Source organism: Medicago truncatula, chromosome 7 (genome assembly GCF_003473485.1).
Source record: "Medicago truncatula cultivar Jemalong A17 chromosome 7, MtrunA17r5.0-ANR, whole genome shotgun sequence".
NCBI classification, from domain to species: domain Eukaryota; kingdom Viridiplantae; phylum Streptophyta; class Magnoliopsida; order Fabales; family Fabaceae; genus Medicago; species Medicago truncatula.
The window spans coordinates 37,860,230-37,881,049 of NC_053048.1; the positions used below are offsets into that span (position 1 = coordinate 37,860,230).

Consider the following 20,820-nt stretch of genomic DNA (forward strand, 5'->3'; position numbering starts at 1 on the left):
ATGACCAAAATGCCCCTAGGGCTAAAAACGACCTAAACAGATTGAAATTGACTTGACACTGACTCAGACGCAAGTTTGAAATGAATTTTAACAAGGTTTACTGATGAAATATTTAAAAATAATCTGAAAAGACTCAGAGACAGTCACAAGGATGAAAATGGGTCCCACTGCAGGAAATGACCAAAATACCCTTCTGTATGACTTTTTGCAAATTTTGAAATAAACTGTGGTAAAAGCAATGTAATGATCCGGAGACACTTTTGAATGACTTATAAGACAAGTAAAGATATTTCAAAAGGTTTTATGCAAGAAAAACATAGCTAAAATTGTGATTGGAAATACTGCGAGGCAGAGACAATTTGAACTGTGCAGTTGAAATTTGATAATTGATAAATTTTGAAATGAAATTGGGCCCAGTATTTTTAGGTCCAAAAACAGGGTATAACACCCCTTATAGGTCATAAAAAAACGAAAAAATTCTGCAAAAATAAATAAATAAAGTCGCTTTTTTTTATGACCTATTAGGGGTGTATTCCAAAAAAATAATATTTTACAGGGGGTAAATAAAAAAAAAAAATTTACAGGGGTAAATCACCATTAACCCTAATTTTTTTATGACTTTATCAGAGAATGTTAAAGTGTGCCCAAGACACAACAAATAAATTTGAATAAGGGGTCACTTTGGTCTTTACTTTGCACGTTGTTGTCACGATGGTCTGTAACATATTTGAAGACTAGTATTTTGTATTTTATTTTGAGTTAGCGACTATTTGACAATGAAGTATAAAGTTATAGACCAAAATGACCATTTATTCAATAAATTTTTATAAAAAGTATTGTATAATTATTATTTGATCAAAATAACAATTTTGTATTTTTAAAACAAAGTTTTTATTTTTGAATTCTTTAATCAATGCTCCGAGCATTTGTTGCCTACCAAATTGTTGGCAATACTCATCTCTTATTCTTAAACAAAGCACTGTCGCCCTAATTATACCTAATATCTTCTTAAATATTAAAGTTAACAAGTAAGCCCTAATTTTAACCTAAACCCTATTGCATAATTTTACTGTTTTAACCCTAATGTTCACACCTAATCTCCTATTTTCATGAACAATCTTCTTATATATTAAAGTTAACATGTAAGCCCTAATTTTAACCTAAACCCTATTGCATAATTTTACTGTTTTAACCCTAATGTTCACACCTAATCTCCTATTAAATATTAAAGTTAACATATAAGCCCTAATTTTAACCTAAACCCTATTGCATAATTTTACTGTTTTAACCCTAATGTTCACACCTAATCTCCTATTTTCATGAACAATCTTCTTATATATTAAAGTTAACATGTAAGCCCTAATTTTAACCTAAACCCTATTGCATAATTTTACTGTTTTAACCCTAATGTTCACACCTAATCTCCTATTTTCATGAACAATCCTAATGCTCTCTCCTAATCTTCTTATATATTAAAGTTAACAAGTAAGCCCTAATTTTAACCTAAACCCTATTGCATAATTTTACTGTTTTAACCCTAATGTTCACACCTAATCTCCTATTTTCATGAACAATCTTCTTAAATATTAAAGTTAACATGTAAGCCCTAATTTTAACCTAAACCCTATTGCATAATTTTACTGTTTTAACCCTAATGTTCACACCTAATCTCCTATTTTCATGAACAATCTTCTTATATATTAAAGTTAACATGTAAGCCCTAATTTTAACCTAAACCCTATTGCATAATTTTACTGTTTTAACCCTAATGTTCACACCTAATCTCCTATTTTCATGAACAATCCTAATGCTCTCTCCTAATCTTCTTATATATTAAAGTTAACAAGTAACCCTAATTTTAACCTAAACCCTATTGCATAATTTTACTGTTTTAACCCTAATGTTCACACCTAATCTCCTATTTTCATGAACAATCCTATTGCTCGCACCTAATCTTCTTATATATTAAAGGTAACCCGTAAGCCCTAATTTTAACCTAAATCCTATTGCATAATTTTACCGTTTTAACCCTAATGCTCACACCTAATCTTCTATTTTCATGAACAACGCTAATGCCCACACCTAATCTCCTATTTTCATGAACAAAGCAAATCGGCATCGCTTTATTTCCCCTATTTCTTCAAAACAAATCGCCCTATTTCTTCAACAAAACAAATCGCCCTATTGGAATAAAAGGGTTTTGAAAGATTATAGCAACATTTTTTTTGTTAATATTACACTTTTCATCCAAATTAAAACCGAACTCTCTTTGTTAAATATTTACCACAAAATGCACCTGAATTTTGCAATCTATATAAACAGGTGGAAGAAACATTTCAACAAACAGTTAAAGGGTATCATTTACGGTAAATGCCAAATATTCGATAAAAGGAAAATTATTTAAATAAAACATTTTACATGTTGAGGTTAAGAATGAACTATTTTTAGGTACATAATATAACATTAACATATAATTCTTACAAAAGAATGAAGTAACATTTTTTCAAAAAAAAAAAAGAAAAATAAGAAGTAACATACCAATAATATAATATTGACATATAATTTTAACAAAAGAATGAAGTAACACATCTTCTTATATATTAAAGTTAACACTTAAGCATATTTTAACCCTAATTTTAACCTAAACCTATTGCATAAATTTACTATTTTAACCCTGATGCTAAATTCATTTGTTTAACCTTATTGAATTTTGCCCCTTCTCAATTTCTCGAGACATCTTCTTATATATTAAAGTTAACACAGAAGCATATTTTAGCCCTAATTTTAACCTAAACCTATTGCATAAATTTACTATTTTAACCCTGATGCTAAATTCCTTTGTTTAACCTTATTGAATTTTCCCCCTTCTCAATTTTTCGATACATCTTCTTATATATTAAAGTTAACACTTAAGCATATTTTAGCCCTAATTTTAACCTAAACCTATTGCATAAATTTACTATTTTAACCCTGATGCTAAATTATTTTGTTTAACCTTATTGAATTTTCCCCCTTCTCAATTTCACGATACATCTTCTTATATATTAAAGTTAACGTAGAAGCATATTTTAGCCCTAATTTTAACCTAAATCTATTGCATAAATTTACTATTTTAACCCTGATGCTAAATTCCTTTGTTTAACCTTATTGAATTTCCCCCTTCTCAATTTCTCGATACATCTTCTTATATATTAAAGTTAACACAGAAGCATATTTTAGCCCTAATTTTAACCTAAACCTATTGCATAAATTTACTATTTTAACCCTGATGCTAAATTCCTTTGTTTAACCTTATTGAATTTTCCCCCTTCTCAATTTCTCGATACATCTTTTTATATATTAAAGTTAACTAAACATATTTTGAATCAATTATAGAAATTTCTTTCAACCTAATTTTTGTCTTTTGGCAAAATCTCTTCTGTTATTAAATTATAGATTGCTGCTCAATGTCACTAAAAATATTTTGAATCAATTATACAATTTCCTTCTATAGTTGTATTTAAAATTATTAAAGTTAACTAAACATATTTTGAATCAATTATAGAAATTTCTTTCAACCTAATTTTTGTCTTTTGGCAAAATCTCTTCTGTTATTAAATTATAGATTGCTGCTCAATGTCACTAAAAATATTTTGAATCAATTATACAATTTCCTTCTATAGTTGTATTTAAAATTATGACATTAAAATTATAAGTTGGGACTGTATTATAAAATGTTGCTTTTGTCTACTACACTTACAATGTATATGACCCGTGCGGCAGCACGGGTGGACGATCTAGTTTTAACCTAAAATTGTAGCCATTTTTTCCTCCTTCAAAACCTAACCATATTTCTTAACTCCCCTCCTCCAAACCCTAACTATGATCTCCTAATTTCCCTCCTCCTAAAACCTATCTAATTGATTTCCATATTTTATGTAGCCATATTTTTTTCCTCACTTCCTCAACTGATTTACCCTAATATATTATTATTCTCATTAATCTCATAATAAATTGTACTTATTTTCTGGTTTAACCCTTTATGAGCTTCCTACTCTTTCTCCTTGATCTTAAACAACTTATGCGTTTAACACTTATCAAAACCGAAATATCATAATCCTACACCTTAATTTAATCATTTCTCCTAAATCGAAATCTCTTTTCAAAACAAATACCTTTCTCTTAAACCGAAATTTCTTATTCAACATGGCTTCCAGAAACATTGAGACTTTGCTGTCATACCACTGCCTCACTGGTAATCATTCCTTTTGCACCTATTCCACACTGGTTTAAACTATAAATCATGCTTTCGAATTAACAGTCATTAGAACTTCTGGTTTATACTATTAGTTATTTGTCACTTTTAATGAAACTGTGTGTATGTATTTATAGTCATTTTTGGATATATTCATCGATAATATAATTGTGCACTCCTTATAATTTGCCTTGGTGCTATTCCTTTGGTTAAAGTATTTTGTCATATAGAATCTAGAAACACTAGAGGCATCTTTGAACAAAATCAACCAAAACACATTTTTTCTTGTTGTATTAATATATATTCATCTGAAAGAATTTCCAGAAATGTATTTTATGTTTTCTAACGTGACTAATATGCTCTTATATTAATATATATGTACACTTTAATTTACAAAGCATCATCAAGTCTTTCGTAGTAGCCCTCATGGTAAAATTCACATACTTGAATTACAGAAATATTTCTTTGTCAATTTCAAATTTCGTTTGTCACAGTCATGATTATACTATATAAAAAAACCATAGTGTTATCCTAATAAAATGTTATAGTAAAGCGATTCGTGACTTTTACAGAATCGGTCTTGGTGCCTAGATTACCTTGGTTTTTGTGGGTGACAGACAGTTTGATATACGGTTGACTGATAGGTTTCACAAGAGTATCCCATACCCGGCTTTTGATCCCTCTATGCATTTCCTTCTTGACAAGATGAATTTGCAAGCAACTTTCGAAGACTATCTCCCCCCAATAACATCTCTTCTCGCTTATCGTCACAATATCAGTGACATGGTTCTTGATTTCGAAAAAAATTAACTGAGTATGATGTTACTAAAGGTTGCGTGGTATGATACACTTTTCGTGTCCACCTTAACTTTTTTTGTTCCTTTTCCGTTTAGTTGATATAAGTTACATGGATTTCTAATTTTGCAGATTCTACTTTACACCGGCAATGTTCCACAGATGCTTGATACACTCTTAACAACTGTGAATATTATTGACGATTGCGGTAACATATGGGTGTGTGAGCTAAGTTTTGCAACTATTCCTTGTGAACACTTCAAGATAGGAGGGCGTTGGAAAAGGTTTGTGGAAGCTCGCAAGCTCCGTGAAGGTGTGAAAATCAGAGGGGGTGCTCTGATGGTTGGGTCACATGATACCATTTACCTTGATGTTATTTACAATTAGTCCATGTTTAGATAAATTGTGCAAGACCTTTCCAGTTTGAATTTTAAGTTTTAGTTTTTTAGAGTTTTGGAAGCATCTAATTTTTTTGTCTTTGAATTTAGCAAATGTCCCTTGAATTTCATAAATAATTTAGTCTTACTTGCTTTTCTTTTTGATTTATATATTTGTGTTTGTGTTGCTTAAACAATTTAGTAACGTGAATTTTGTTAACAAGGGAAACTTATATGTGTATGTATGTTTTTGTGTTGTTGAATCAATTTAGTAGCATGGTTATGTTACTGAAGCATTTTAGTAACATGGCTTTTAGTAACATTATTAGTAACAATTACTACCTTTTGGTGACACTCTTAGTAACATTATTAATAACAATTACTACCTTTTGGTGACAATTATTTCCTATTAGTAACATTCCTGAAAGAGCATATTTTGAAATAATTAATTTTCTTATTTGGAATATGTTAAACTCAAAATGGGAATTTTTAGTCAACATTAGAATCCTTTAAAAAATGTATTGCAAACCTTTTTCACATGGAGAGTTGTACGTCGCAATATCATGGGTTACTTTGAGGGGTGGTTTAAAGATATTGATTAATGACGAGGACGCGATGATACCGATGTTGGACAAATGTGGTCTACAGATAAGTTTTCCGTAATGTGTAGGACTTTTTTGTATACTATTCATTTTCTTACTTATTGAAACTATTTGCATGTCAACGAACTTCAGTTTCCCTTTTAAAATTATATGTTATGTTAAAGTAATAGGAACTACGTACTAGAATTATGGAACAATAACAAAGCCTATGATAATTGGCGTTATGCTTTGATTTACGACAATTTTTACATTCAAGCGAACTATATTATTTTATTTTTACGGTGAATATTAACTTCTTAAAATGACCTGTGCGTTAGCACGGGTCAATGGTCTAGTATTTATTCAGTTGTGCACTGTGTCTCTGAGACAGGCTAATTTGACCACCAAGTTTTTTTTAATCAGAAACATATTTTCAAAAAATGTAATCATATATTCACACTGTAATAAAAATATATTCACAGTTGGACAAAAAAATAAAATAAGTATATTTATTATATTCACACCTATAGTATACCCACGTGGTTATCTTTTTCTATAAACTCAAACCTATATATATCTCATATATACAGATCCGTGAATAATTTGCAAACCTTCCACTAATATTTATTATAAATCTGCTACATCAATAATGGTACTACCCACGTTCATCATCATGATTCTGTGTGTCCTTCCAACACTTTCTGTGGCTGAAGACAGTGAAGCAAAATTAGCACTCTTAAAATGGAAAGCTAGCTTTGACAACCAAAGTCAAAGTATCTTGTCAACTTGGAAAAATACCACAAATCCATGCAGCAAATGGAGAGGAATTGAGTGTGACAAATCCAATCTCATTTCTACCATAGATCTTGCAAATTTAGGACTAAAAGGTACACTTCACTCTCTCACCTTCTCTTCATTCCCCAACCTCATAACCCTAAATATCTATAACAACCACTTTTATGGAACCATTCCTCCACAAATAGGTAACTTGTCAAGAATAAATACATTGAATTTTTCAAAAAATCCTATTATTGGTTCCATCCCTCAAGAAATGTACACATTGAGGAGTTTAAAAGGCCTTGATTTTTTCTTTTGTACACTAAGTGGAGAAATTGATAAATCCATAGGAAATTTAACCAACCTATCATATCTAGATTTAGGAGGTAACAATTTTTCTGGTGGTCCCATTCCTCCTGAGATTGGAAAATTGAAGAAATTAAGGTATCTAGCAATTACACAAGGTAGCCTAGTTGGTTCCATTCCACAAGAAATTGGTTTGTTGACAAACCTTACTTATATTGATTTGTCAAACAACTTTCTATCTGGTGTTATCCCTGAAACCATAGGGAACATGAGCAAATTAAATCAACTCATGTTTGCTAATAACACCAAGTTGTATGGACCAATTCCTCACTCCTTGTGGAACATGTCTAGCTTGACCTTGATCTACCTTTATAACATGAGTCTTTCTGGTTCAATCCCTGATTCAGTACAAAACTTGATTAATTTGGATGTACTTGCACTTTATATGAATAACCTTTCTGGATTCATTCCTTCCACAATTGGAAACTTGAAAAACCTCACTTTATTGCTTTTGCGAAATAATCGACTTTCTGGATCAATTCCTGCCTCTATAGGAAATTTGATCAATTTGAAATACTTTAGTGTCCAAGTAAACAATCTCACAGGAACTATTCCAGCTACAATCGGAAATTTGAAGCAGCTCATTGTCTTTGAAGTAGCTTCCAACAAACTTTATGGTAGAATTCCAAATGGACTTTATAACATTACCAATTGGTATTCCTTTGTTGTGTCCGAAAATGATTTTGTTGGCCATTTGCCGTCTCAAATGTGCACCGGGGGCTCATTAAAATACTTAAGTGCATTTCATAATCGTTTCACTGGTCCAGTACCAACAAGTTTAAAAAGCTGCTCTAGCATTGAAAGAATCAGAATTGAGGGTAATCAAATCGAAGGAGATATAGCAGAAGATTTTGGTGTGTATCCGAATTTGCGATACGTTGACCTGAGTGATAATAAATTTCATGGCCACATTTCACCAAACTGGGGGAAGTCTCTTGATCTTGAAACCTTCATGATATCTAACACTAATATTTCTGGTGGTATACCATTAGATTTTATTGGTTTAACCAAGCTAGGTAGGCTTCATCTTTCTTCAAATCAATTGACAGGGAAACTTCCAAAGGAAATACTAGGAGGCATGAAATCATTATTATATCTCAAGATTAGTAACAATCATTTTACAGATAGCATCCCAACAGAAATTGGATTGCTGCAAAGGCTTGAAGAGTTGGATCTTGGAGGAAATGAGTTAAGTGGCACGATACCAAATGAAGTTGCAGAGCTACCGAAGTTACGAATGTTGAATTTGAGCAGAAACAGAATTGAAGGAAGAATTCCATCTACGTTTGATTCAGCTCTTGCTTCAATTGATCTTAGTGGCAATCGTTTGAATGGAAACATACCAACAAGTCTCGGATTCTTGGTGCAGTTGTCAATGTTGAATCTCTCACATAATATGCTTTCAGGAACCATTCCTTCAACTTTTAGTATGAGTTTGGATTTTGTTAACATATCAGACAACCAGTTAGATGGTCCACTTCCAGAAAATCCAGCTTTTCTTCGTGCTCCGTTTGAATCATTCAAAAATAACAAAGGCTTATGTGGAAATATCACAGGTTTGGTTCCGTGTGCAACAAGCCAGATCCATAGTAGAAAGAGCAAAAATATCCTTCAATCGGTATTTATTGCTTTAGGAGCTCTAATATTAGTGTTGAGTGGAGTTGGAATTTCGATGTATGTTTTTTTTCGGAGAAAAAAACCAAATGAAGAAATCCAAACTGAAGAAGAAGTACAAAAGGGAGTACTATTTTCGATTTGGAGCCATGATGGGAAAATGATGTTTGAAAATATCATTGAAGCTACTGAGAATTTTGATGACAAATATCTCATTGGAGTTGGAAGTCAAGGAAATGTTTACAAGGCAGAGTTGCCTACAGGATTGGTTGTTGCTGTGAAGAAGCTTCATTTAGTAAGAGATGAAGAAATGTCATTTTTCAGTTCGAAGTCTTTTACGAGTGAGATTGAAACCTTGACAGGAATCAAACACAGGAATATCATAAAGCTTCATGGATTTTGCTCACATTCTAAGTTCTCATTTTTAGTTTACAAGTTCATGGAAGGTGGAAGCTTAGATCAAATACTAAACAATGAAAAACAAGCCATTGCATTTGATTGGGAAAAGAGGGTGAATGTTGTTAAAGGTGTCGCCAATGCTTTGTCCTACTTGCATCATGATTGCTCACCTCCTATTATTCATCGTGATATATCGAGCAAGAATATTCTTCTCAATCTTGACTATGAAGCTCATGTCTCCGACTTTGGGACAGCTAAGTTTCTTAAGCCTGACTTACATAGTTGGACACAATTTGCAGGCACTTTTGGGTATGCAGCTCCAGGTTAGAACCATTTCTCCTCATTTTTAATTTACACAAGTTTCGTTATATACACTAGTAGCAGTGGAATCTGTGTAAAAGAATATGCGCTAAAATACATTTCCAACTGAAAAGAATCATTTTTTTAATTAAATAGATAAGTTATGTGGATGTACCAGAGTCCATTTAAAGAATACATGGCTTCATATTGTTTTGTGCAAAATATAACTTAAAAATTAATTTATTTGTTTGTTTGCAGAGTTGTCCCAAACAATGGAAGTGAATGAGAAATGTGATGTATACAGCTTCGGAGTGCTTGCTTTGGAAATCATAATAGGAAAACATCCAGGAGATCTCATTTCATTATTTTTGTCACCATCTACAAGACCAACGGCTAATGATATGTTATTGACAGAGGTTTTAGATCAAAGACCTCAAAAAGTTATAAAACCAATTGATGAGGAGGTTATCTTGATTGCAAAGTTGGCATTTTCTTGCTTAAATCAAGTTCCACGTTCTCGTCCAACTATGGATCAAGTATGTAAGATGCTTGGAGCAGGAAAATCACCTTTGGAAAATCAATTTCACACGATCAAACTAGGGCAACTTCATTAAGTCGTTGAAATACTCTATTGTATATATATATAATAATAACCTAGTCTTTTTCTTGTTTCTTCTCTTGTAAGATGCTTGGAACAGGAAAACCACCTTTGGTGGGAAAGCAACTTCACATGAAATAATCTATTGAACTAACTCAACGAAATAATCTACTGTACTATATAATAATAACATCTTTTGTATTTTTCTTGCACAACATTCTCAAGCAATTTCTTCTTTTCATTGCACCAATTAATACTTCAAAATAAGCATGAAAAACAGATTCATGAGTAAATAGTCATTTTGGTCATTGAATGTGTAAGATGTTGTTACTTGATACTATAATCTCTGAATGTATCAAAATTACAAACACATTCTCAATGTCTCTTTTGTCAGTAATTTTATAGACTAAATGGACCATAAAAAATACTAATATTTCAGAAATTTGTGTGCATTTTTTGAAACAATAAAAAATACTAAAAAGATTGCTTTTATTATTTAGAGAAATGCAACACCTCTAACTAATATATCAATGTTCTTTTCATTACAATGGTTCGAGTCTCACATTTTCCTATTAACAAGTTTTATTCATCACAATGAGTCACGCCTCATTTCAATTTGGGACTGATCATGTCTTGCTTTATATGTTTTGCGTTTAGGAGTCCTTGCATTTTCCGTGATCTGCAATTTCCTTTCTTGTCTTGATCTCTGGTGTGCAATTACTGATCATGAATTCTAGGTCACAATGTCTGGTTTCCGTGCAGGTTGTTTGTGTTCTCATCGTTGTTTGTGTGGGGTTCATCCAGTTTTGTGTGTTCACACTATTGTTCGCGTGGGTTACATTATCACTATTGTTCATGTGGTCCTTTCTTATTCTTGGTTGAACTCTCATGGCCTCAAAAAGGAAAGATGCGATTTATGTGTCTGTTTCACCAGAAAATATTACCCGACTAGAGAATTCAGTTCAAGATGTATGTCAACTGGAAAGGATTATGGAATCTGTTGTGAATTCGAACACAAAACTCACACCAATAAAACTATGATGTGTGGAGTAAAGGAAAGTAGTAATCAATATCAAAGTAAACACAAGCAACAACAATAACAACACCAAGATCTAATCTAGGAATCAAAGTGAAAAGCTCAAAACCACAAGCAAAAAGATAAGGAGAGAAGAGAAACAAACAGACCAAGAAATGTTTACCCAGTTCGGTCCAACTTGATCTACTCTTGGGGAGAGATTTATCTCTCCAATCCACCATCAATGAGTTCTTACAAAAAGATACAAATGGGTTACAAGAAATTAGCTTCAACAAGCTCACAAAGAAAAAATCTAATTTCTACCCATTTTCCCAATCTCACAAATGAACAAGACACTCAATGATTTTCACTCACCCAAGGTGTTTACAATGTTTCTCACCCCAAGATAACTATAATCAAAGACCCTCAACCCTAAAGTTACCTCCTTTGATTTCTCAAGTTTTCCTCTCTTGAAGCTCTTCCTTAAAAAAGAAGAATGAAACCTTACATAGTGTTCAGGATTTCGCACCATCGTACTACGATGGAGCAAATAATAGTATAATACTATGCCTTATCCAACAAAATCGTACTACGATTTCTCCCATCGTACTGCGATTTTTCCAGTGCCTACACAAACCTGAACTATTCAAAATCGTACTACGATGCCTGCAATCGTACTACGATTTTTCCAGAACTTCAACATCCAAATTTTGAGTCAATTTTCAAGAGAATCATATGATGGGCTTTAATTTCTAAAGCGTTGGAAGGGAAAGCTACCTTAGAGTTAGATGTGTGGGAAGTCACAGATGCTAAAATTACATCTTGAATTCTTAGTACTATTGATCTCCATGTGATCAATAATTTGTGTTCTTTTACAACTGCTAAAAAATGTGAAACAACTGACGCTGCAGGTATCCCCATATGTTGTATTGCAGTTTCTCTTATCGAGTGAATTTACACATTTCTCTCCATTCATCACTTAAACAAGATATTAAATCGAACCCATCAAAATGCGGTACAAAGTTTATGGTTGTGCACAATATAGGTCGCATTGCTCCCATATATCAATTATTACGACACATATATATACTCTTAATTATTACAAAACTATTACACTGTCATACCCAAACAACAACAACAAAATCGATGAAATAACAAAAGCAGACTAGTATAATCCAATAATAACACATTAAATCCTTTCATTTGCGCCGAACAGTAACAGGACTCCTTACAATGTGTTTTCCATTTGTCCATCGCAGTTCCCCAAATTGGTATTTCCTCCTTGGAGTCACACTTGTTGCTTGCACAATAACTTGAAATGTCTTCTTTTCACCTATTTTCTTGAAATTCAAGGAACTAGGTACAACAGCAATTTTATATCCAGCCAATTGAACTTTAGCAAAATATGTACTTGGTGGCCCAACATTAGTAACTGTGCGAGTGACAGTAACGGAATTTAATCCAAGATTTGGTAATGTGATTGAAGGATAATTCAAGTCATCTATGCTACTAGTTCCTGAACAAGTAAATGTCATGTTGAAATTAAGTGCTGAAATGAGTTGTTGGTTGTATCCAGAAGCACATAAGAAGTTTAAGTAATCTTTAATCCCTAGATCATAAACAAGTCCTGGATCCATGGCACTGTTGGGTCGAATATGTCCTGAACCATAAGCAAATGGATTTGCCAGTGTTTTATCAAATGCATCGCTTATAGGCTTGTTGGTGTTATCTCTCGTGGTTGCTGCAAGCCAGCATATTTTGACTAGTAAGTAATAAGTAATCATTTTATAAATTAAACTTATTTATATATGAGTGACAACGTGTCAAAAATAATATAAAAATAATGCTACGCATAGTGCTTTTTCCAGCCAGTGCTCCTTTTATAGAGTATGTGTGTGTGTGTGTTTGGTGCCACTTGAGAGAGAAAATACCAGTGGTCATTATAGCCGATTTAATAGCTGCTGGACTCCAATTAGGATGAAGTGTTTTGATTAATCCAGCAGTGCCGGCAACATGTGGACAAGACATAGAAGTTCCTTGCATTACATTGAATGGAAAACCTCGACGAGTGTCTGTTATTAAATTAGATGCACTTGCAAACAATGAATAGGCAGCGAGTATGTTCACACCTGGCGCAGTTACATCAGGCTGAAACGAAAAAATAAAAACAATTCCAATCAACACAAATTACTAAGCAGTGTCATTTAGCTAGTAGATAAGAAATCCAAGTGTATGATAAACACCTTGAGTATTGATGGTTGAACTTTATTTGGTCCTCTAGAAGAGTAGGAAGCCATAACTGGAGCTGGCTTTCTTCTATTCAAAGTTTTTGCTGGTGACATTCTTAGTTTAGTGCCTGACTTTATATCCCTGTAAAATAAAAATAGATATGATTGTATAAAAATGGTGCTTTTCATTTGTAACATGTATTTTAATTAATAATGTCACAATTTTTAAAAGCTTGTTACAAGAAAGGTATGTATAATGAATTATTACGAGGGAATTATGTCCAAACTACGTCCTGTTGTTCTTGAATGATTTCCAGGATAGCTGATAGTAGACAAAACATGAGGCTCTGAAAGAAGTGTTTTTCCATTAATTTCAGGTTGATTTCTCAAAATAACCCCCTTTGCACCTGCAGATAAAGCTTCCTGACCCTCAGCAACTGATTTTATTTTCCCTTCTCGATCGCATGCCACTATTTTACCATTCACTTTTGAAGGATCAAGTGTTCTTGGTCTACAAAATCGACTGCAACAATATGTATGTAAAAATATATGTTAGAAACAGTCATTAAGCAAATGTTTTATTGGATTTTTAAGTCATGTAATTTTACAATGTACTTTAAAGGATGACCGTGTTGCTTTAAAATGAATTGAAAAGCAAAATCGTTAACTTTAAAAAATAGTTGACCAAAATTACAATAGACAATGTTTTTATCAGTACTGAAATAATGCTTTTGGAGTTTACACTTACGCATCTCGATTTGTTGCATTGGCCAATTTAGCATCAGTAGAAGTCACTATAGTAAAGTCCTGGTTAGGTGGCAAGTTTACAAAAAGACTGGCTCCCTTTTTAATATTAAAAAATAAAAAAGAACACAATTAATTCCAATCCTATGATAATAACAACAAGAATAATTTGTCACAGAAAAAAACAATATTACGGAGAAAATTATCAGAATATTAATTAAGGATAATACCGTGAGTGTTTTGTTACCAATGGTCATGACACTGCTGAAGTCTCTGTCTAATGTACTAGCAGCAACAGTGAACACCCATGGAGCAACATTAACAACACTTCCAGGGGTAGGTCCTTCATTTCCCGCAGATGCAACTAATAATATATTTCTAGCAAGTGCATGAAATGCACCTATTGAAATCTCGTCAGTAAAAATTTCTTCAGAATTTGTACTAGATGGGCCTCCAGCAGAAACAGATATTATGTCAACACCATCATCAATTGCTTGATCAATAGCAGATAATACATCAGCACCAAAGCAACTAGTGGCATCTGTTAGAGACCAGCACACTTTGTAGGTTGCAACTCTAGCTCTTGGTGAACCTCCTTTTATGGTACCATTTCCAATGTTAAATATGCTTGCACCTGGTACGAAATTTCCACCAGCTGTTGATAGTGTGTGAGTACCATGGCCAACGAAGTCACGCGCTGTTTGTTGTGAACGAGGAAGTTTTCCGTTACGCTTCTGATAAGCTTTGTTGAAAAATCTTGCGCCAATTAGCTTCCTGGTTTTTGAAGTTTAATTAATCAAGAAAAAGATTTTTAGATACATTATTTAACTAGTTAAGTTGTTCTCAATGGCTATATAATAACAATTCTCTATTGATCGAAATGTTGAAATTGGCTTCAAATTTGTGGTTTGGAAGAACAGAGAAATCGTGACACGATTTTGGCATCGTGGCACGATTTCAAGTGCCTGTAAGCTAAGTTTGCAGGACGCCAAATCGTGGCACGATCTTGGGAAATCGTGACACGATTCAGAAACTTGCTGGTTAAGTATAACTGATAAGGACTTGTCTGCCTTGGGGCCGTTGCAGATCGTGACACGATCTAGGGAAATCGTGGCACGATTTCTTCAGAGGAAGACTAGTATATATTGTGTTCTTGTGCTTTTTTGAAGATAAACTTAAGAGAGAGCTTGTATGAGCTTAAGAGAGAAAAACTTGGATAGCAAAGGAGGGAACCATATGGGTTGAGTGTCTTTGTTGAGAGTGTCTCTTGGGTTGGGAAAAACATTGTAATCACCTTGGGTTTTAGGGTTCATAGTGTGAGAGTGGGAAAATATCAAAGGGTAGAATCTAGGGTTTGTTCATGTGCAAAGCTTGAAGGCTAGAGTCTTGTAACCTTTTGTAACACTTTCTCATATTGGATTGGAGAGCTGCTCTCTCCCCTAGATTAGGCCATATTGGCTGAACTGGGTCAACAATCTTGTTCGGTGTTTTGTTCTTCCTTTTCTTGTTTATCTTGTTTATGCTTTGGAATCTCTTGTGTGGTTTTGCTATACACTAGTTAGGGCTGTTTTGTTGTTGTTGGCTTGGAGACCATTTGTTCTCATTGATTATCACTATCACTTGCTGCACACATCATTGTTTATTTCATTGGTGTGAAGGTTTCTTTGGAACCGGATTCACAACAGATTGATATTAACTTTATCTAATCAATGCCTTCTACCAAGAATAGTAATTAATAATATACTTATATAAAAAAATAGTAATATATACTAGTTTATTTTTCTTTCCTATAGTGTCACAAATGTTGTTAAAACAACACTGAATTGGGCGGTTTAACTGATTGAATTGAGAATCGGTTAATCTGGTTTAACCACAATTGGGTCATAGTCCCTACATAATTGGATTTAACTGTAGCTGAACTGTGGTTGGTTCAACCTATTTGCCATGATTCAAAACCATTTCAAATTCAAATACGTTTCTTAGAACATTGAATGTCATATTTTACATCTCATCAAATTGTAACAATTATTTGGTTAGTCACTTATATTTCACTAATAGTTTCTGGTCTGATATTGAGATGGGTGGCAGGTTACACGTTTTGCTCTTAATCAGATTCAAATAGGACTCATTAGTGCAGAGATTTTTGTAATAGGAGTGTAATTGTGTTAAAGCTATGGTTTACTGATAATGATCTCCAACATTGATAAAAATTTGTTTGCATAGTTTCTGCAAGTTTGTATTTTTTAAAATTATGTTTCCGCTGTATTTTTGGGGTTATTTGCTTATAGTTGTTGCCTTACCAATTGTTGTGCCTAAGGTTCTACATTCAATACAGTCTTTTTGCTTACACATTATACAGTTTTTAACATTACTTTATTTTTACAAAAGTATTTAATATTGTGCAATATAAAAAAATAAAAAAAAATAAAAATTAGCACTCCCTCCGTCCCTAAATAAATGACCTAGTTGACTCTGACACATCTCAATGCATATGTTTTATCTTTGATATTTTCAATTCTCTACTAAAAAAAATTATAAAAATTTAATATTTTAAAAATATTCATCGAGACGACGAATCCAACAACATCTTACATGATATTATTTATCTTTGTGAATTAGTATAAAAGTATAGTCAAAGTATTTCAAGTCAATTATGTATATTGTCAACTGGATCATTTATTTAGGGACGGAGGGAGTATAATTGTGTAGCCTAAAAATCATTAAAAAGGGAAGCAGGTTGAAAGAGAACCTGTTGCATGGAACTTTTTTAGATGTATTGAGTTTGTCAAGTTGACAGATGTTTCCCCCACGCCATTTCGCTGGAATTGGGCCAATTCCTCTGTCGCTAAAACTCTTAGATTCGGGCCAAACACCTGATCCAAACAATAGGATAATAATATATTTTGAATAATTAAGTCATCTAGGTTTAATTAAATCATTAATAAAAAAAGAAACAGATCATTCACATGGAATTTTTTTTTTTTTAAGAAATTCACATGGAGATTATAATATTGAATCTGTCAATGTTATATTCACTTTTTCATAAAATAATTGGAATTCTTGTGAACTGTGAGCTACTTGACTTAATTATTTCAACGTGTGTAATCATCCCTTTTGCAGATTTCAAATAAGGAACAAAGCACAAGATATTGGGGTATAATAAAATATAATTTTTTTATATTGATTGAGAACCCAAGAAAGCATCTTGCCAACTCAAAGAAAGCCTGTAGTTTTTGTCTCCAAGTAGGTTAGTCTGATCTAAGGAAAAAACGAAAGATATAAAGCATTTCAATTGTTCTATAATAAACATTGTGTCAACGTCGACGGTCTATCAAGTCACTAAGATTATACTATTGGTTATGTCAAAAAAGGAAGATAAAGCATTACAACTGTTCTATAATGAAAGGTTTATTCAAAAAAATAAATTGTTCTATAATAAAAGGTATGCGTTAAAATTATTAAGGGAGTGAGACTAATTTTAACGAAAGTTATGTGTTGTCCTCGTAAGCTTAGCTTGATACAGATTGTAGAAACATTGCATATTATTATATATATGCATCGGAATTCAAATCTCAAACAACTTACTTATTCATCTTAAGATGTGATTTTTTTAACCAATAAACTATTAGCCTATGATAAAAAAAAGTTATTTGTCAAATCATACGATTTTTTTTTACATTTAAATAAAAAAAAAACGACAGATTTGACGAACCCCATGCACCCGATGAATGAACGTGGATGCTAGTCTTTTTTTTCGTACATCTCTTTCTTATTCTCTATCTTTATAATACTGCTATCTCTTTTCAAAAAAAATTAATAAAATAACTAAGAGAGTATGAAGAGATATGTAAAAAGAATAAGGAGATGATTTTATTTCCACACAAACAACCACCAAAGTTTGACCAGAAAGTGCATGACAAAACATAACAGTAAAGGAAAATGGAGGAATTTAATTTATAAGCAAAAACAAAATGTATTAATCAGAACAAAAAAGTAACCAAACCCGAAGAGAATATCACTCTAAACTTTATAAGCAAAAAATAGACTCTAAACTTTATACATATAAGAAGACATAACTCGTTGTGCTGGTTAAGATTTTATTGCGATTTTAATAAATTCCATTTTAACTTTTTCAACAAAAAAAAAAAAAGACATAACTCTAAAAAGTATATAAAAAACAAATATAGGCAAGAAAATTCGTGGATCAGGTTCCGTGAAGTCACAGAAAATAGCAATCATGTAGACAAAGCTATGCGATTATTCGATTGAGTACGAACGATCCAGAGTTCAAAGTCAATAATTCTAAGTTACGAAAATACTTCCTTCAAAAAAAAAATGTTGAATGAGTGTATAAAATTTTGAGATAGTAATATGATAGAAAAATAAAGATAATGAATAAAATAAAATGTTGAATGATCGTATAAAATTTTGAGATGCTCAAATATAAGAGTTGTTATTGAAAACTTAAAAAACACCGTAAGATTTCTCAATAGATTTTTGGCAGTGATATCATGTATATTTAATTTTTTTTAGCAATATTTAATTTTATTTAAAACAGTAAATGTTATTGTTAGTAATTTTATGATTATAGGGAACCTTTAGCTCATTTAATCATTTCATTCTTTAACTACACTACATCACGCCAGCTACCAAACCAATTTTATATCCCCTTCGATGATCATTAATTAACAAGAATGTTTTTCTTATCCCGTGAGTTTAGCTCAGCTGGTAGGGATATCACATATTATATATAAGGGTCGGGGTTCGAACCCCGATAACTTCATTTCTTCACAATTAAATTGTGTGAGCTCTAACCACTATGTTACTAGAAAAAAAAAATGTTTTTTTAAAAAATGTACCAAATAAAAGATTTTGTTTGAAATATAAAACATAGGATGTGGTATAAAGTTATAAAATTTAGTACCTGTGTCAATGTTACCGATGATGGTATTTTCACCAAACCTTCCCTTTTGCCAAGCTGAGTTGATATCATTTCCACGCAATCCAAGAAATTCCCAAGAACGTGTAGTGTGCAGTTTATGCTCTTTGCTCAAAAACACAGATACCACCTTTGGATTTTCTGCATATAGGTTGAAAAAAAAATATAAAATGAGAATTATTTAATTGAAAAATTACAACATTAGTTCTATAAAATGCTTATGACAGTGGAAACATGCTAATTGTGTTACTTACTTGCAATTTGTGCAGCTTCTTCCTCTTCAAGCATAGCTGCAAAGCCATTAATCTGTTTATTATATGAATAAATTATTGCTTCTTTTGCATTCTCCTTGCTGTGAATGATCAATATATATTAGTTAATAAATTTGTTCTAAATAAAAAAAAAATTAAGTTGAATTTTGTAATGGTTAAATTTCTTATTTCATGTACCTTCCCAATATTGAACCCAGTAAATCATAATGAGAAGATGTAGCAGTTTCAAGGTCAACAGAGGAAGGAGTTGGACCATGTGAATGTGCTCCCAAGTACACAATATAGCACTATAAATAAATAGGAAATCAAAAACCAATAGCTTACGAAAATAATGAAAAGTATAGAAATCATCATCTTAATTACAATTTATAAGTTCGTTACAAAATATATGTGTGTGTGATCTTACAATGTATAATTTTGTTACAAAAAATTTGAGGCTAAAATCATGTTTTCTTTTAGTGGATTAAGAAGCAAAACTGGCTTTACCTCTTTGCTAGCATGAACATCCTTCAGCAACAAAGTGAAAATAAGAAGAGATGAAACAAAAAGGTGATGAAATAAAATGGAGCCACCCATTTTTCTGTTTATGGAAAGTGCTTAGCTTAATCTTGGGGATCTATGCTAATTGCTCTCCTTTTATAATGAAAGCCATAAATAATGGCATCTGAGATAAAAGACAGCTTGAGAGTATTTTAGTTTTATTCATAGCTTTTTGGTAAGCTAAACATATTATATTATTTATAAATAAAGAAAAGGAGACGGAACGTATCATGTTATCCAAGAAATGTGACCTGTGCTTTTTGGTAGGGCTCCAAAATTGGAATGAGCTTGGCTCTTTGAATGAAAAAAAAATTAGGACTATTGACATTGTGTGTTTCAAGTTTTTTTTTTTTTTTTCCTTTTATGAATATAATCACGATTCACGGCAATGGATACTTACCACCTGTCACAAAATAATGCCAAAAATATGTGATACATGAGTTTTTCAAAATCGAGAAAAAAAAAAAAAAATGTAAATATCCAGACATCAGAAAATCGGGAGCAGACTACTAATCTTCAGCAGAGTGGGTTATTTCACATCAATCAATACATACACACTTTCTTACCAGATGCTGATTACATAATTACATTACATGTAAAAAGTTAGAGCTCATATGCTTTTTGGTAGTACTAATTTCTTTTAGAGTAAGAATATTATTTACTAATAATAATAGTTTCTTCCTTTTCCAAAATTTTAACAATAAAGATAAAATTTTATATGTTCTTGTCGAAGAACAAAAGTGTAGGTCGGAGGAGTTGAGAAGCTGCTTCAACGCTGGTTCGCGATGGTTGACAATAGTCGACATTCAACAATGCAGAGGGAGTACCAGCAAAAACACTTCATTGCTTAAGTCATGTTTTTAAGGTGTTTTGAGAATATATTTCAAAATGTGAATGTGTAACTTGTTTCGATGTAAATCGCCCGATTTATATACTTGTGGCAGATATGTAGATTCGACCATTATGACTCGATGGTCGAATAACCATCTGATCATATAAAGAGCTCAAATGGGAACTAAGCGAGTTCTTTGGTGCACGATG

The 20,820-nt window shown here is 32.3% G+C and overlaps 2 protein-coding genes across 2 annotated transcripts; one reads left to right on the forward strand and one right to left on the reverse strand.

Annotated features, from left to right (window-relative positions):
• The first annotated feature begins 6,597 nt into the window (after positions 1-6,597).
• LOC11442371 (MDIS1-interacting receptor like kinase 2) lies at positions 6,598-10,287 on the forward strand. The gene is made up of 2 exons (XM_003624256.4): positions 6,598-9,466; positions 9,702-10,287. The coding sequence occupies exons 1-2, from the start codon at positions 6,637-6,639 to the stop codon at positions 10,055-10,057; spliced, it is 3,186 nt and encodes a 1,061-aa protein (XP_003624304.1). The 5' UTR covers positions 6,598-6,636; the 3' UTR covers positions 10,058-10,287.
• Positions 10,288-11,938: 1,651 nt separating this feature from the next.
• On the reverse strand, positions 11,939-19,952 carry LOC11435567 (subtilisin-like protease Glyma18g48580). Its single transcript, XM_003624258.4, has 11 exons — positions 19,726-19,952; positions 19,417-19,526; positions 19,222-19,319; positions 18,953-19,108; positions 16,778-16,901; positions 14,259-14,802; positions 14,033-14,127; positions 13,553-13,807; positions 13,300-13,426; positions 12,988-13,204; positions 11,939-12,797 (listed from the first exon to the last, which is right to left on the reverse strand). The coding sequence occupies exons 1-11, from the start codon at positions 19,813-19,815 to the stop codon at positions 12,256-12,258; spliced, it is 2,358 nt and encodes a 785-aa protein (XP_003624306.1). The 5' UTR covers positions 19,816-19,952; the 3' UTR covers positions 11,939-12,255.
• Positions 19,953-20,820: the final 868 nt, after the last annotated feature.